The sequence below is a fragment of the Notamacropus eugenii genome, chromosome 1, assembly GCF_028372415.1.
Source record: "Notamacropus eugenii isolate mMacEug1 chromosome 1, mMacEug1.pri_v2, whole genome shotgun sequence".
Lineage (NCBI taxonomy): Eukaryota > Metazoa > Chordata > Mammalia > Diprotodontia > Macropodidae > Notamacropus > Notamacropus eugenii.
Window position 1 is genome coordinate 484264778 of NC_092872.1, and position 15440 is coordinate 484280217.

At 35.1% G+C, this 15440-nt stretch overlaps 1 protein-coding gene across 4 annotated transcripts in view; it reads right to left on the reverse strand.

The window, feature by feature from the left end:
• The window catches only part of SETX (senataxin), a 90811-nt gene that overhangs the window by 22222 nt on the left and 53149 nt on the right, over window positions 1–15440 (reverse strand). For 3 of the 4 annotated variants that reach the window (XM_072632780.1, XM_072632778.1, XM_072632779.1), the window contains exons 9-14: window positions 8620–12963; window positions 7734–7833; window positions 6671–6841; window positions 6118–6168; window positions 4990–5228; window positions 1342–1509 (exon numbers count right to left, since the gene is read on the reverse strand). In XM_072632780.1, coding sequence (XP_072488881.1) covers window positions 1342–1509; window positions 4990–5228; window positions 6118–6168; window positions 6671–6841; window positions 7734–7833; window positions 8620–12963 — 5073 coding nt within the window. The remainder of the gene's footprint in view (window positions 1–1341; window positions 1510–4989; window positions 5229–6117; window positions 6169–6670; window positions 6842–7733; window positions 7834–8619; window positions 12964–15440) is intronic. The other variant, XM_072632781.1, reaches the window with a different exon arrangement.

The window sequence follows — 15440 nt, forward strand, 5'->3', positions numbered from 1 at the left end:
AATGATATGGCACATGAGTCAGTAAAAGAGACTGAAATGGAGTAGTTAGGCAAGTAGGAGGAAAACTAGGAAAGACTAGTGTCATGAAAACCCAGAGAAAGAGTAAACTGGAAAGGACAGTTAATAGTGTCAAATGCAGAGGTGAGAAAAGGATGGAGATTGAAAAAGGGCCATTAGACTTTGAAATTAAGAGTTACCAATTAAATTGGTAATTTTGAGAACAGTTTCAGTTTTACAATGAGGTCATGAACCTGAGAGGCTAAAAGAATGGTGGTGACTTCAATACATATAAGGAAAGTTAGTAAAGGAGAGGGTCTGGAGGGTAAGACAACGTCATGAGGACTGCTACAAGGTAAATTCCATCACAGACTCATTGTAAGAAAAATCTCTGAATAACAAATGTGCCTATTTTTTCAATAATACTGAGTAAACAAAAATTCCAGTGCAAAAAAATAAGAAAAGTCTGTTGGAGTTCATTTCAATGGGTCTTTTAAAGTGGATGGAAGGAAGAAAATTTCCTGGCTTAATTTAATGCTGCAAAGTACATCATCTACATCATTATCATTACCATCACCAGCTAGCATTTACATAGTGCTTCATAAATATAATCTCATTTTATCTTTACAATCCTAGGAAGTAGGTGTTATTATTATCCCCATTTCACAGATAAAGAAACTGAGGCAGAATTTGAAGTCAAGTCTTCTTGATTTCAGGCCTGGCACTATCCACGGCACCATTTCATCAGTCTCTTCCATTTCTAGTCTTCTTACACCTTACCTGTCCCCATATACTTTTTGTTCCAGTGACACTGGCCCTCTTTGCTTTCCTTAAATAAGATTTTCCATCTCTTGACTAGACATTTTCACTGGCTGTCCCCCATACCTAGTATGCTCTGCCTCTTCTTCTCTGCCTCCTGCCTTGCCTGGCTTCCTTTAAGTCCCAATTAAAATCTCCCCTATCCTTCTTAATTCTAGTGTCTTCCCTCTGTTGATTACTTCTATTTATCCTGTAGAAAGCTGTACTGATCCTACAAATAGGAAACATATTACCTCTTAGTTCTCCTCTCAGTTCTCAATGTCTTTTGCTGTCTTAATATCTGAAAAAAACTGTCTTGTTCCTAAATTTGGGGTTGTCATAGATATATTAAAACCTGTTTCTTATCAACTCAACAGTTTCCTTCATCCATGGTCATTCTTTCAATAGGCATCGTACAATAAGTTTTATATCACAGACATATAGTAAAAGTGCAAAAACGATGTAAATACACTGATGATAATCTGAATAAAGCTAACAGAAGAAATTTGGTACATACCACAAAATATAACTCAACACACAACCTACCTCTGTCAGGATACGATACAGTAGGCCAACAATAGTTTTTGATTTGCCAGTTCCAGGGGGTCCATGAATCAGACAGATTTTGGCAATTAATGGTGGTTGCTTTACCATGGCATAAGCAACTTCAATTGCCTTTTTTTGATCTTCGTTATAGTCTTTCAGGTAGGCAAGCTGTGTAAAAATGAAAATTAAATTATTTTCTTTTTCTTTTACAGCCCACTGAAGGAAATGTAATCAAAGTTTAGATTTTACTTTCCTCAGCTCAATTCAACACATTTATGAAGCCTAGTAAGTTTAAGACACTAAAAATACAAAGACAAAAATGAAAAAGTACCTAACCTAAAGGAGCTTGTATTCTCTTAACAGTAGATTATATGTACACAGATAAATAAATACAGTCTAAATTGAGGATGGACAAAAATGTTAACTGGGAAGGATAAGGGAGATTTCCAGCGAAGATAAAAGGAAGCTTTGTGGATCAGGCAACATCTGAGCTGCATCTTGAAGGAAGATAAGGATTCTAAAAGATAGTGATGAGGAGTATACTCCAGGAAAAAAGTGACCTATTTTTCCTCTTTCTGATCTATTTGCTTCTCCATTTCTTATGACTTCTATCCTTAAACTTGTCTGAAACTGCTCTCAAAGGCCAGTAATGATTTTTAACTGCTAAATTAAATGACCCTTTCTCATTCTCCATCCTTTCTTGATCTCTTTGCAGCATCTGATCCAGCTGACCAGACCACCTTCCCTCCTTTCAGGTACATTACTCTCCTCTCTGGGTTTCTGTGACACTATTTCCATCATGGTTCTCCTTCTGTCTGCTTGATCCTTCTTAATCTTCTTTGATGAATCATTATCTATGATGCACCCCCTATGTGTGGATGTACCCCGCTCCTCTCTTCTTTTTCTTCCACCAATTTTCATGATCTCATTAACAGACATAGGTTAAACTATAGTTTATACAGATAGCTCCCAAATCTACATATCTAACTATTATGTCCCTGAACTGTATTCCTAAATCACCAGCTGCCTGCCGGACATTTCCATCTAGATGTTACAAGTTCAACTTTCATTATCTTCTACCTAAACCATCTCTCCTCTTAATTCTTCTCTCTGTCATGGCACCATACACAATTCTTTCAATAAACCAGGTTTGCAATCCAGGAGTCATCTTTGATTTTTCACTCCCTAACAAATCTTAGCCAAATTTTGTTAATTCCTCAACATCTCTTCCAGCCATTCTCTTCTCTCCAATTCACTCAATCACCATCCTGATTCAGGCCCTCAATTCTCATCTGGACTACTGGAATAGTTTCATAACTGGTCTTTCTGTATTCAGTCTCTCTGCTCTTCAATCTATGCTCCACACAGCTGCAAAAGTGACACTGTGAAACTTAAGTTTGAAAAGTGACAAAAGAAATTTCAGTGGCTTTCATTACCCCTCGGATGACAGTTTTTCTGCCTAGCATTAAAAGACATTCACAACCTTCACAATTCTAACCTATCTTTTCAGACTAATTATGTACTATCCCTTCTCATGCACTATATGTTGCAATCAAATTGGTTCACTTGTTATTCTCTGTACATAACAGTCTATCTCTTGTCTCTAGGCCTTTGCATAAGCTGTTCCTCATGTTTGTAATATGTTCTCTCCTCATCTCCACCTATTGGAAACTATAGCTCTAGTCAAGACAGTTCAAGTACCACCTCCTGTAAGAAACCTTTACTAATTCCCCTGGTTGTCATGTTCTACTCCTAAAAAGTTCTTTATATTTATTTTGTATAGATTTTATACTACTTCTTTGTACGTATGTTGTTTGCCACCTCTAACACTGCCAAATGTAAGCTACTTGAGCGTCATGGACTATTTTGTTTTTCTTTATCATTAGTGCTTACCACAGTGCCCGACATGTAATAAACCCTTAAAAATGCTGGTTGAATTAAATAGAATAGGCATGAAGAATAGATTATATAAATGCATATAATCTGGAGATGGAATGAAGAATTCAGAGAAGAGCTAGCAGTCTAGTATGGCTGTAGAGTACATTAAGGGGAGTAATGTGATGTTGGGCTAAAAAGATAAAAGCTGGGCTCATATTGTACAGGGCCTTAAAAGCTGGACTGAGGAGCTTACATTTATATCTTAGAGGAAATGGCTTAAAGTCAATGATTGTTTTTAACTAGATAGTGACACAGTCACATTTGTTTTGGAAAAATCAATTTGGCAGTTATGTTGAGAACAGATTAGATTTCAAAGAGACAGACTACAAGAAGGGAGACTAGTTAGTTGGCTACTACAACAGTTCGAGTAAGAGGTGAAACAAACTTATTCCAGGGTTGTGGCCATCTGAGTAGAGAGAAGACGGTAAATGTAAAAGCTGTTGTGGGATAGTCACAGAAACACAGAAGTTGAGAGTTGGAAAGGAATTCAGAGATCATCTAGTCCAATCCATAAGGAATCTCTCCTGAAATACATATGAGTGGTCATCCAGTTTTTGCTTGAAAAAGCTTTTGCTTCCTCTAAGGAGGAAGAACTGACCAAATCTTAAGCAGACTTTCACCTTTGGACATCTCTAAATGCAGACAATTCTTGCTTTACATAGGCATTCTGCAAATTTCACTTCTTGGCAGGCCAGACCCTGGCCAGGGGTACTCCCCTCCAGACACTGAAGGTACTCTGGCTGAGGGGCAGCACCACAGAGCTGCAGAACTTAAATTAAGCAAGAACTGGTTGCATTAGGAAGATTGTCCTGACATCAAGCCTAAGTTTGTTTGTTTTTAATTTCTACCCACTGCTTTTGTTTCCACCACTCTGAAGTCAAACAGAACAAATTTAATCCCTTCCTCTACCTCAAAATCCTTCAAATACTTGAAGACAGCTATTGTCTCCTCTGAGTTAAAGTAGTAGACAAGCAAAAAAATATAGTAACTAAAATTGTAATTTAATAATGTATAGTGCTTATAGAGTATTTAAGTTCAATCAATCTAGTCAACTACAGCTGGCAATTGACGGGATGTAGGGGGTGAGGAAGAAGGAAAAATCAAGGATGACTGAAAACGGACTCTGGTTGACAAAAGAACAGAGGTACTCTCAACAGGAAAAAAAGAAATTTGTAGGAGAGTCAGATACAGAAAAGATGATAATTAATTCTACTTTGAACATGTTGAATTTGAGATTTCTTTGGGACATCCAGGTAGAAATGTCAAGAAGGCAGCTGGCAGTGCAGGTTTAGAATTCATGAAGAAAGAGCTGAGTTGAATGTATAGAACCTCAGAAGTCATCTAACCTAACCCCCTCATTTTACAGATGAGGAAAGTGAAGATCACAGAAGTTAAATTACTTGCCAATAGTCATGCAACTAGCAATTGTCAGAAGCAGAATTTGAACCTTCTCTTCCTAACTAGGTCTGATAACTCCATCCGCTAGGCTACACTTCACTGCTGTTGTATAAAGATACTTTCATCTCCTTACTCTACTGAAGTATTTTCTTCCTGGAACAAGTCTGCTGTGCTTGTAATATTAACCTGGCCTTATGTTCAGAGAAGCAAGGAAATGTAGTAAATTAAAATAATAATTTAATAGTTTATACTAGTTTTAGAATATTTAAATGTAATGTTCTTCCCTGGCACACACACATAAATATTACTCACAATCCTCTCAGGAGCCATGTTCAGTGAATCTCGAGGACAAAAGTCTGAAGTACTTGGGTTCAGAATTGCCCTGGCCAGTGGAATCAGTGAATTCCGCCCCAAAAGAGATAAGGCTTTCAACTTCCGTTGTGTAGTCACCAAAGAACTGATCACAATACAGTCTATTGATTCATTTATGTGGAATGACAAATTGCCTTGAGTCTGGATGGAAAGGCAACCCTCAAATTGTGAATTATGCCCTATTATTGGGAGAAAGAAAATGTATATAGTATTACTAATGGATGCAATCTAACTAAACAGGACTTTCAGAAAAACTTAAAATTAATTTTCTGTATGGTGTCTTACTTTCCAGTAGATTATTTTTTTATACAAAGTAAATAGTAACTTGATTCCTTAAAGCTACATCTGTTAGTAAATTTAATTTGGCTTTTAAAAACAAACGCAAAACAAAGAATATTAAGAATACAGAGAAGCATAGGAAGATTTATATGAAGAGATATAAAGTGAAGTAAGCAAAACCAGTAAAGAAATATACACAATTAGTAAACCAATGTAAATAGAAATAACAAATAAAAAGAAAATGAATGCTGTACAACTATGATGACCAAGATTGGCCCCCAAAGAAGAGATGATGAGAAAATGAACCTCCCTTCCCTTCTTTGCTCAGGTGGGAGACAATGGATAAGGGAAACTGCATATGCTGTCAGACTCAAATAATGTGTTGGTTAATTTTGCTGAACTGTTTTTCCCTCTTTCTTTATTCTTTGCAACAAATACATTTGGAAATGAGGGCGATGTTTGTAAAAACAAGATATCAATAATTTTTTAAGAAGAAAGCAAATGCATCACTCTGAAGGCCTTGGAGTTTTAATTAAATCTGGTATTTCCTCTTGCAATTTTTCCAAATGCATTCTATACAAGCAATTATGGACCTAGGTTCTATACATTTTAATAAAACACACTACTTGTTAAAATGACAAAATACTGGGTCAGATTATAGCACTGGAGAAGATCTTTAATAATCATCCAGACCAAATCCCTTGCTTTATAGGGAAAGTGAGGCCCAGAAAATTCAAGTAATTTGCTTACAGTTACACAGGTAGTAAGCAGCAGAGCCAGGATACGAACCTAGGTCTTCTGACTCCAAATCCAGTGCTCTTTCCATTACACCATGGAGCCCTGTAATCATTTCAAGGAAATAAAGCCCCACATGTCTATGAAAAGGCATATGGAAGATACAAACTAAATTCTTATCTTTAAATAGAAGAAGTTAAGGAAGCAACATACATAATATTAGGAGTCAGGGTCACCGCAGTACTTTAAAGTACAGAAATACTTTCAACTACTTTACAGATTTTGAATTATGCATTTAGAAATCTTAGTTATAAGTCATATGACTTAATGAAAGACTGGAAATCAACTTACAACTAAATATATTATTTTAAAAACAAAGAATTCCACAGATGACAGCAATAAGCAGCATGAGCGAATTACAAAAGAAAGGAAACTCAAGCTTTAAAATTAGAAAAATTAATGCTAGGCCTAAATTTACAAAATTATGAAAACTAGAAGTGACAAGTAAACAGAGTGATAAAGCAACATGTTCAGGGAAATAAGTTCTTTAAATGGGCAATAAAAAGCTATGGCTTTATTCTTTGGCTGTAGTGTTTGGTTCACTTACTGACTGAAGAGCGTCGAAATTGAGACACATAACCACAATGATACACGTGCTGATCCTTCATCTCACTTTCTTCTGTAGTTATTTTTCCATTTAATTTTTTAGGAACCAAAAATACCAAATCATTTTCCTTTGGATGCAGTTGTTTAGCCATATCACACTCCGGAAGATGAACTACAGAAAAATTAAATCAGAAAAAAAATTACATGTTTATTTAAAATTTATGTTTATTATAGTTATAGGTAGTAATAGAAATATTTTAAGGGGTTGTAAGTTAGCAAAATTCAAATCTTGTTACTATGACAAACTGAGTATATCTTTAAACCACTCATATTATAAAAATGTACTAATAATTCCTTTACTAAGGGAATATGCAATCTTGAATATTATCATAAAAGTGCCATTGATTTTTTTTACTGAATATATCAATACAACAAAACTGAATAATTATCAATTTAATTTTAATTTATTAGCTAGATAATATCTATACATAGATAACACATAAAATATAGATAATATATATGTAAAATAATATCTAGCTAATTTGCAAAAAATGTATTGAGGTCAATATATTTTTAAAAAATCAAGTGATTCTTACTTATTCTTTCTTATATAAAAAAATTTAAGAGATGGACCTTCAACTGAATTCTTAATGCTATACATCTATAAAAAGTCAATCAGGCTCCTTTCAGGTTAGTGCTGAAGACAAATGACACAGGCAGCTTCCCTCTGGTTATCATCTCATGTTCTTATGAACACTGCTCTGACCCACTGAAATTCTTTCTCTGGACCCCTTTCCCATTCCTGGACTCTATGCTACAAGTATTTCCATAGTTATTCAGCAGGAACTATGAGACCCCCTAAGAGAATGCATGTTTGCTATTAACAGTGGAATGGCCATCAGTATTTAACATTGATAACAATTTTATAAGTGGATACAAATTCAGCCTGACACATATTCTTTTAAAAGAGAAACATCCAATTGACAAGTATTCCTATTTTATTACGGAAAAACCAGAGTACCTGAATCTATTTCTCAAAACTTTAAAAATGGAATAAAAATTACCCACGAACTGCCCACAATTTATATCACCAGGAGAAAAGCTTCGTAAATGGAGCTCATAGGCAGTCTCTTTATTTGGGTTGTCAATCCATTCTTGGGCCACCTAAACACAGAAAGTGGCAAATTAAGAAAGCTAAATTTAGAAAGCCATTCTTTAAAATATAATTTTAAAAATCACATCATATCTCAGTAATAATTCATAATTAGAATATCCAGATCTCAAAACAAGTGAATTAGAGCAAAATTTGTAGTTAGTACCACATTACTCATGTTAAGGGACACACCCTTCCCTTTCTATTAATAGCAAATGTACTTTGTTGAGAAGCTAACTGGGGCATATATTGCATCAAAACAAAATTTACCAATGAATTTTAAATGGAGGGAAAACTCATTGTCTGAATCCTATAATTTGCTCAATTCAAGTGCTTGAAATATACAAATAGCTCACATTTATATGAAATTTTAGAGTTAAAAGTCTTATTTATCTCAGCTGAGCTATCATGTCCTTCAGAAAGTTTCTGTTCTATCTTTAAATAGCTATATTTTGTCCCATATGTTTTAATTTGCAAAGTACTTCAAATCCTTTTGGAAACAGGCATGGTGGAAATCTCAAGAACATCTAAAACCTGAATCTAGAGAACAATTGAAGCTAAACATTTGAATAATATACCTTGATTACAGAATTAGACATTTTAAAAGTTATTGCAGAAATTCATTTTGCTTGACTACACATATCTGCTACAAGAATATGTTTTTTCTTTTTTTTTCATTTCTCAATGTGTGAGGTGGGGAAAAACTTTTCATTAAAAATTAATTTTAAAAATATGCTTTGTCAATCAGCAAAGACAGAAGAATGGCAAATTTCATAAATGCAAAGATATATACTTACTGTTTCAAAAGTATTCAATATCAGCAAAGGGAAAAAAACACTTAGATAGTCTTGAGAGTCCTGAAATGTGACAGGAACAGGTTTTACGATAGACTGGTAAAGATCTGCTGGAGGCCCAAACTGATCAAAATTTACAAACATTTCATACTTCCATTTTAGGATCTCTTTAACAAAGCTGTCAAATACAGATTGCCGCACAGGAAAATTTGCAACAGAGGAAGTTTGAAGAGTTTTCTTTTCAGGGACACTTGGTGGAGCAGGTCTGTTGAAGTTATTTGGAGAAGTCTGCATGTTCTGTGGTTGAAGAATGTTGGACAAATTTTTCCTGTCATCATTCAATACTGGCCTTTGAATTAATGGAGAAACTGGTTGCATTAATTTTGCCGTTGTTATGGCTATCAAATTTGTTTGATTTTTTGATGCTAGTGAGACTTTTAAACTATTTTCTATAGCCCTAGAAAGATGAGCATTTCGTGAATTATTACTTGAACTAAAAATCTTAGTAGTAGACTTTACAGTTTTGTTAGACAGTGAAAGCGGCAAGCTTGGTTTAACAAAAACATAGTCATCAGATACTTTAGCTTCAGAATGTATAGAGCAATATTCATCCAGATTTTCCACAATGTCAGTACAATCTTTGTGCTTACACTTTACACCAGTAGAAGCTCTGTCCTCAGTGAGGTTTTTAGAATTTTCCTCCATTTCTACTGTATCTTTTCCAACAGGAACTTCAAAGTCATGAAAACTCTCTACCTGTGAACTTAATTCCATATCTATGGGATCATGCTGTGTTAAAAACAAATTATTTTCCTCTGTATCACTGTTAACATCAGAGTCTGCCTCTCTAAAAATTGTTCCCTCAGAATGAAAACAAGGTAAGGGTGGGACAACTTCTGTTAAGTCACCTCCAACAGAAGGTGAGTTTAGCAGATGGCTTTTTGAAGCAGAGACAATGGTTTCATTTGTTTCTGCTCTAACATTTAATTCTGTACAATTATGTTTGGTAGAAAGAGGTCTATCTTTAGTAACCTGTGATTTTGCTTTAATCGTTTCTGTCTCAGAAAATGAGCTTTTTCTTTGATGTTTTTTACCACTGCCTGAAGCCAACTTGTTTTTTTCTTTAAAACTGTCACTGGGCCCAGAAGATGCTTGAATAATAGCTTCAGAGTTCTGGACTGGTTTTGTAATTGCCTTTAGAGAAGAGTCTTTACTACAAGTGACAGAAAGTCTTTGTTGATTTTTGTGGGACTTGGGTCTTATCTGTCTTAAAAACTGAAGATCTTGACATGCCAACATTTTCTTGTTATTTTTGACAACCAGAGTCTGAGGAGTAATTAACTTTGTCTTTTTCTTTTGCTGGGTATCAACTTCACCTGCAGTTTTTCCATGGTCACGCAACTTTACCACAAAATCTAAAGATCGCTGGGATAAGTCAAATGCTTTTCGAGGCCCCTTTTTCAAACCAAGTTTTTCTGCAGTTGAAGTTGGCTCAGGACACTGGCGAAATTTCTTTGGAGGAATCACAGCAGGCATTGTTCTACAAAGTATCTTTTTGGGACTAGTTTGATTCGTTTTTTTATTTTGCCTTCTTGAGGGATTAATATTGGTTTTCTTTGAATTTTTAGAAAGTGATGTTTTTCTGCTGAGTTTTGGACTGGAAAGAGACTGAGGAGAATACTGTTTACCTGACTCTTCAGAGGAAACTTCAAAATTTAAATTGGGTGATGCTGAAAGAGTGGATGTAGATTCTTTCTCGTCCTTATCATCTACATTTTTAGTGTGCTCTTCAGTTAGATCCCCAGAAATGCAAATATGAGGTTTATCTACGCTGCTTAAACATGACAGATCTTCAGCAATAGGTACTTTAGATGGCTGTTTCTCACTTTTCAGTTCAATCTGAAATTTCTCATTTGGAAAAACATTGCACTGAGAGTCTAAATGTTCTTCAAGAGTTTTTGCTACCTTCTGAATAACTTCATCAGATATATAATCTGTATCATAACCCCAGTCATTTGTCTGATCATCTATAGCACTCTCACTTGTTGAAGTCAAAAAAGAGTCTTGTTCTGCTGGTTCATTTTCTTGAACAGAATTTTTGCTCTCTGGTTCAGAATCTTGCCAAACAGAAAATACTTCATATGGCGTTTCAAACTCAAAAAATTGTGAATCAGATTCCTCGTTCAGCAAAGGGGATTTTGTTTTCTCTTCTTTTTCTAGTTTCTTTTCCAAAGTAGTATCAAAAGTTGAAGGATACTCTTCTGAAAATTCTTTCTTAATAGTTATTTTACCTGTTTTAATTTGCTTCTGAAGATTTGGTGATCTTTCTTCATCATCATCATCATCATCATCAGAAATGATTATAACTTGATTTCTCATGGTCTCCACAACAGAGGTTAATTCATTACTTTGGTTAACTGTAAAATGTCTCACATTTTTCACTTTTCTCTGTAGCTGTGATGAACTTTCTTGAGTTGAATCTGAAGGTAAATTAAGAGCACCAGTATGGACTACGAAAGAGAGTGGATCGAGGTCTTTGTCTACTTGAAAATTGGTTAAAGAGCTAAATTTAAAATTCTGAGGAGGCACTTCTTCTCTTGCCAAATAATATGGAACATGATCATTATCATTATTAATTTCCTCACAATCACTCTCCTTTGATTCTTGCCTATCTGTATTATGTGTAAGCTGACATTTCTTTTTCAGTAAGGTATTTCTAACTGTTTTAAGTGAAACCATATCATCATCATCACTATCACTTTCCTGTGATATATAATCTTTTTTATGAAATGTCAAGGGATCTGGCTGTCTATCATCTGATTTTTTCTTTTTAACCAATGAATTATCATTTCTTGATTCTTGCTCTTCATTTGTTGTATCCTCTGGAGTAATACAAGGCTCTGACTGTGCTTTCTGTATCAAAGCAAACTCTTTCTGAACATCCACATCTTTGCATGGATTATGACTCCCCAAACTGGGTGAACTCTGCTTTGATTCTAAATTGTTAACACTGGTGACCATGGTGGTTTTTTTGTGTTCCTTCATTACCTGTAATAATTTCGCACATAATTCATCTTTCTGGGCTTTAGTTTTAAACTTTGAATTCTTAAAGCCAGAATCATTCTTTAAATGGATGTCATCACTTGAGCTTGATACATTTTGGGGAGAACCAGATCCAGAGTCACTAGTCTTCAAACATGTCTGAATACTTGTTCCATCATATTCCCCTTCCACTGCATTATTTTTTGAAGCCAAATTCTGTTGTGTACTTGTGGAGTTGTTCTCTTCAGTACCCTTCTGTTTTTCCACATTATCTAAAATTTCATGATTATGAGATCTGTTAGTATCAGGGTTTTTTTCCTGCATTAAGCATGATCTATTTGAAAAATGGTCATCTAGTTTTGACTCCTTTAAGTATGTTTGCCTATTTTCCTCCTCCCAACTGTAATTTCTTCTTAGAGATGGACTCTCTTGTTCCTGATAGACATCAGATCTTGGTGATTCTTTAGAAAATGATAAACTAGAACTGTCTTGAGAACATGTATCCTTTCTTGATCTCTCCACGGTTGCATCACTTTCTTCTTTAATATAAATTGCAGGGGGGGTTTTACATGCTACAGTCCTATCCACAAAAGTACTACATGGTAATGCTTTGACTTTCTTGTTTTTAATGATTTGTTTCAAACATGTTTGTAATTCTAGGGTCTCCTGACTATTTAAATGCCAACCAAGGGACAAATTTCCCCTTAGACACAAGTTGAGTTTGTCTAAGAATTGTTTACAAAGAGTTTGCTGTCCAAGCTGGCAACCTTCCCTAAGAAGACTTCGGATTAGCTGCACACAAGCAAGCTGTACTGAATTAGATGGAATCGGGTGCAAAGGCAAGGATGATATTACGGTTGCCCCTTTGGAGTAGCTTCCAGATGTCTTTTCAGCATTCCGTGCAAATGCTGTGGTAGGAAGTTTAGCACATTTCACTACTGCTTCTACCCACTGCTGAGAACTAACCCATAGCAAATGCAAACAGTTCTTATTTCTATGCAGTTCAATTACTGACACTAATATCAGAAGGAAAAACTCAGTGACTGTGTCACACACTGCTATTTTTTGGTTGAGGACATCTTTGACTTCTGAATATAGATGATGAATAACCTCCACTATGTATGCTACACCCAAATCCTTGAGATCCATGAGGGACTGAACAAATGGAATAAACCAAAGAAATGTGCTGTTATGAACACGCATGTCTTGTCCAATATCAGACTGAAGTACACTGGCTAATGTTTCCATCTCTTCATACATGTTAGGGCAATAATCAGGGCAAATAGCTGATCTCCATCCCGAATCCTAGAGTGAAAAAATACAATGATATTTAGTTCAAAATGAACTATTTAATATATAGCTTTCTAGTCTACAATTAAGTACTTTTACAGGTTAAAGTTGAAAGTATTAAACAAGACATATTGCTAAACTTTTGTAATATCTATGTTGTTAAATTATTTTAAAATACAAAAGTAGGTGAATAGAAACAAGTTGGAATTTAGTACGAAGGTAATCTGAAAAGATACATTTCTGTACCTCTCTAAATTAAGCTACACTAAAAACTACTGGGTTTTTTCAGTCCATTGTTTTCCCCCTCAGTCAGTTTCGATCTCCTTCTAGACCTGTCCTCTTCTTCTACCTACCCCCAAAACTTTATATTTTTGTCTTCTGGACACTTATGCAACTGTATCTGTGTAGTTAGTATGCTGAAAGATGGCCAGGACATTGCAAACAATTTCAGTTTTGAGATGATGAATGGTGTAAAAAATTGTATTAGACTGCAAAATCGGAATTTAGTCCTAGATTTGCTACTTACTAGTTGCTTGATCTTAGGCAAATCACTTAACCTCCACTGAGCTTCCTCAGTAGCCTCATTTGTAAAATGAGGATAAAAATTATATCCCACTGGGTGGTAGTGAATATCAAATAAGATAAAGGGAAAATAACTGTAAATGGTAAAAGAGTATAAAAACGTATGGTATTAACAAATGAAACAAGCTAAAGTTACAAAAAGGTGCTAACTGGGTCTGTGGCAAATTTATGTTATTTAATTTCAAATGGGCCCTCAATAAAATCAAAGGCAATTGTTTAACATTCCTTACCACAATGACTCTTCTACACCTTCTCTTTTCTCTTTAAGACACTCACTTCAATCAGTCAATCCATAAGCATTTATTATGTGCCAGGCACTGTGCTAGGTAGTAGGGATACCAAAAAAAAAAAAGGTCCCTTCTCTTAAGGAGCTTTCAGTCTAACATGCAAACAGTAGAATATAAATAAGATAAATATATAGGATACACTGGGGAAGCATTAGCATTAAAGGAAAGCCATAAAGGTTTCTTATAGAAGGTAGAATTTTAGCTGGGACTGAAGGAAGCCAGGGAAGCCAGGAAATGGAGATGAAGATGGAGAGTGTTCCAGGTATTTTAAACATAAAAATTCAGTTAAAATAAAAGCCTGGAGTAAAATCTATCATTCTTTAGCCGAACTCAAAAAGAAAGGGTAGCAACCATAATCTCAGTCAAGGTAACAACAAAAATGGTTTAATTTAGAGAGAAGAATAGGGAAACTACATTAAGTTGTGTCAATATATTTGGAGATACCCTATTTCCCAAGCTAAGGCCTAGCAAGTAGGCTATGCTCCCTTGAGCTTGGCATAACAACAATCCTTTGTTGATAATCTTACCCTTTGGCAAACTGTATTGCTTTGACCAGCATCAGGTGTGTTCACTGCTCCCTATTTCCCAGAGACCTTAGAGCCATCCATCACACATTTTGATAGGCTCACAATCCCTGTTTCTTGTAACAGCTAAATTAACTGAATCAAACCAGGTATTGCACTCTTGTTCCTATCATGCTAAATCTGGTTCTATTTGTGTTTGTGAGACAATCAATTTGGAGACTATTCCCATAGGATCCAGGAATGCCTACATCATTCATGCATGAGCCTGTCATGGGAACACCTAAGAATAATTATGTTATATTCCAGCCCAATTACATATATAAAGCACTGCCTTTTGCTCCAGCATGTTAAGCCCTGCTCTTCAGGAGGATTTCCACCTGAAACTGTTTCCTCACTTGGAAATTAAACTTCTGTTTGTGTCCTGACTCTCCTGTCTCTAGCTTGCTCTGTTCAGCTCCAGCCACCCACAGGTTAGAGGCCAGTTCCAGTCTGGGTGACAGTTGAAAAGTATTCAAAAAATATCAATACTTCATTATATATGTACCAAATGGCATAGCATTTTAGTATTTAGTACTAAAGTAAATGCTAAACAATTACAGGGAGAAACTGTCAGTAGAATTATGATAACTGGAGACCTAAATTTATCCACTTCAAACCTAGAAAAAAAATCAGACCAAAAAATAAAAAAGGAAAAAGTTAAGGATCTGAAGAGAATTTTAGAAGTTAGATTTAATAAGCCTCTGGTGATTAATGAATGGAAATAAAAAGCATATCTATGTTTCTCAGTGATACACAGCACCTTTACAAAGGTCAACTATATATGAGGGCATAAAACCTCATAAATAAATGCACAGAAGTAGAAATACTAAGCACATTTTTATTTTATATATATATATATATATATATATATATATATATATATATATATATATATATATATATTCATTTATAGTTGTATGTTCGTCCTTTGTTGCCAAAGAAGACCATCAGAGAAATAATGACAAGACTTGCACTTGACTTTGAGTGAGGGAGAGCTGTTCAGGTCACCAGCCTCACTTCTCCTCCAGAACCTTCTGAATCCAGTGACCAGATATTCATC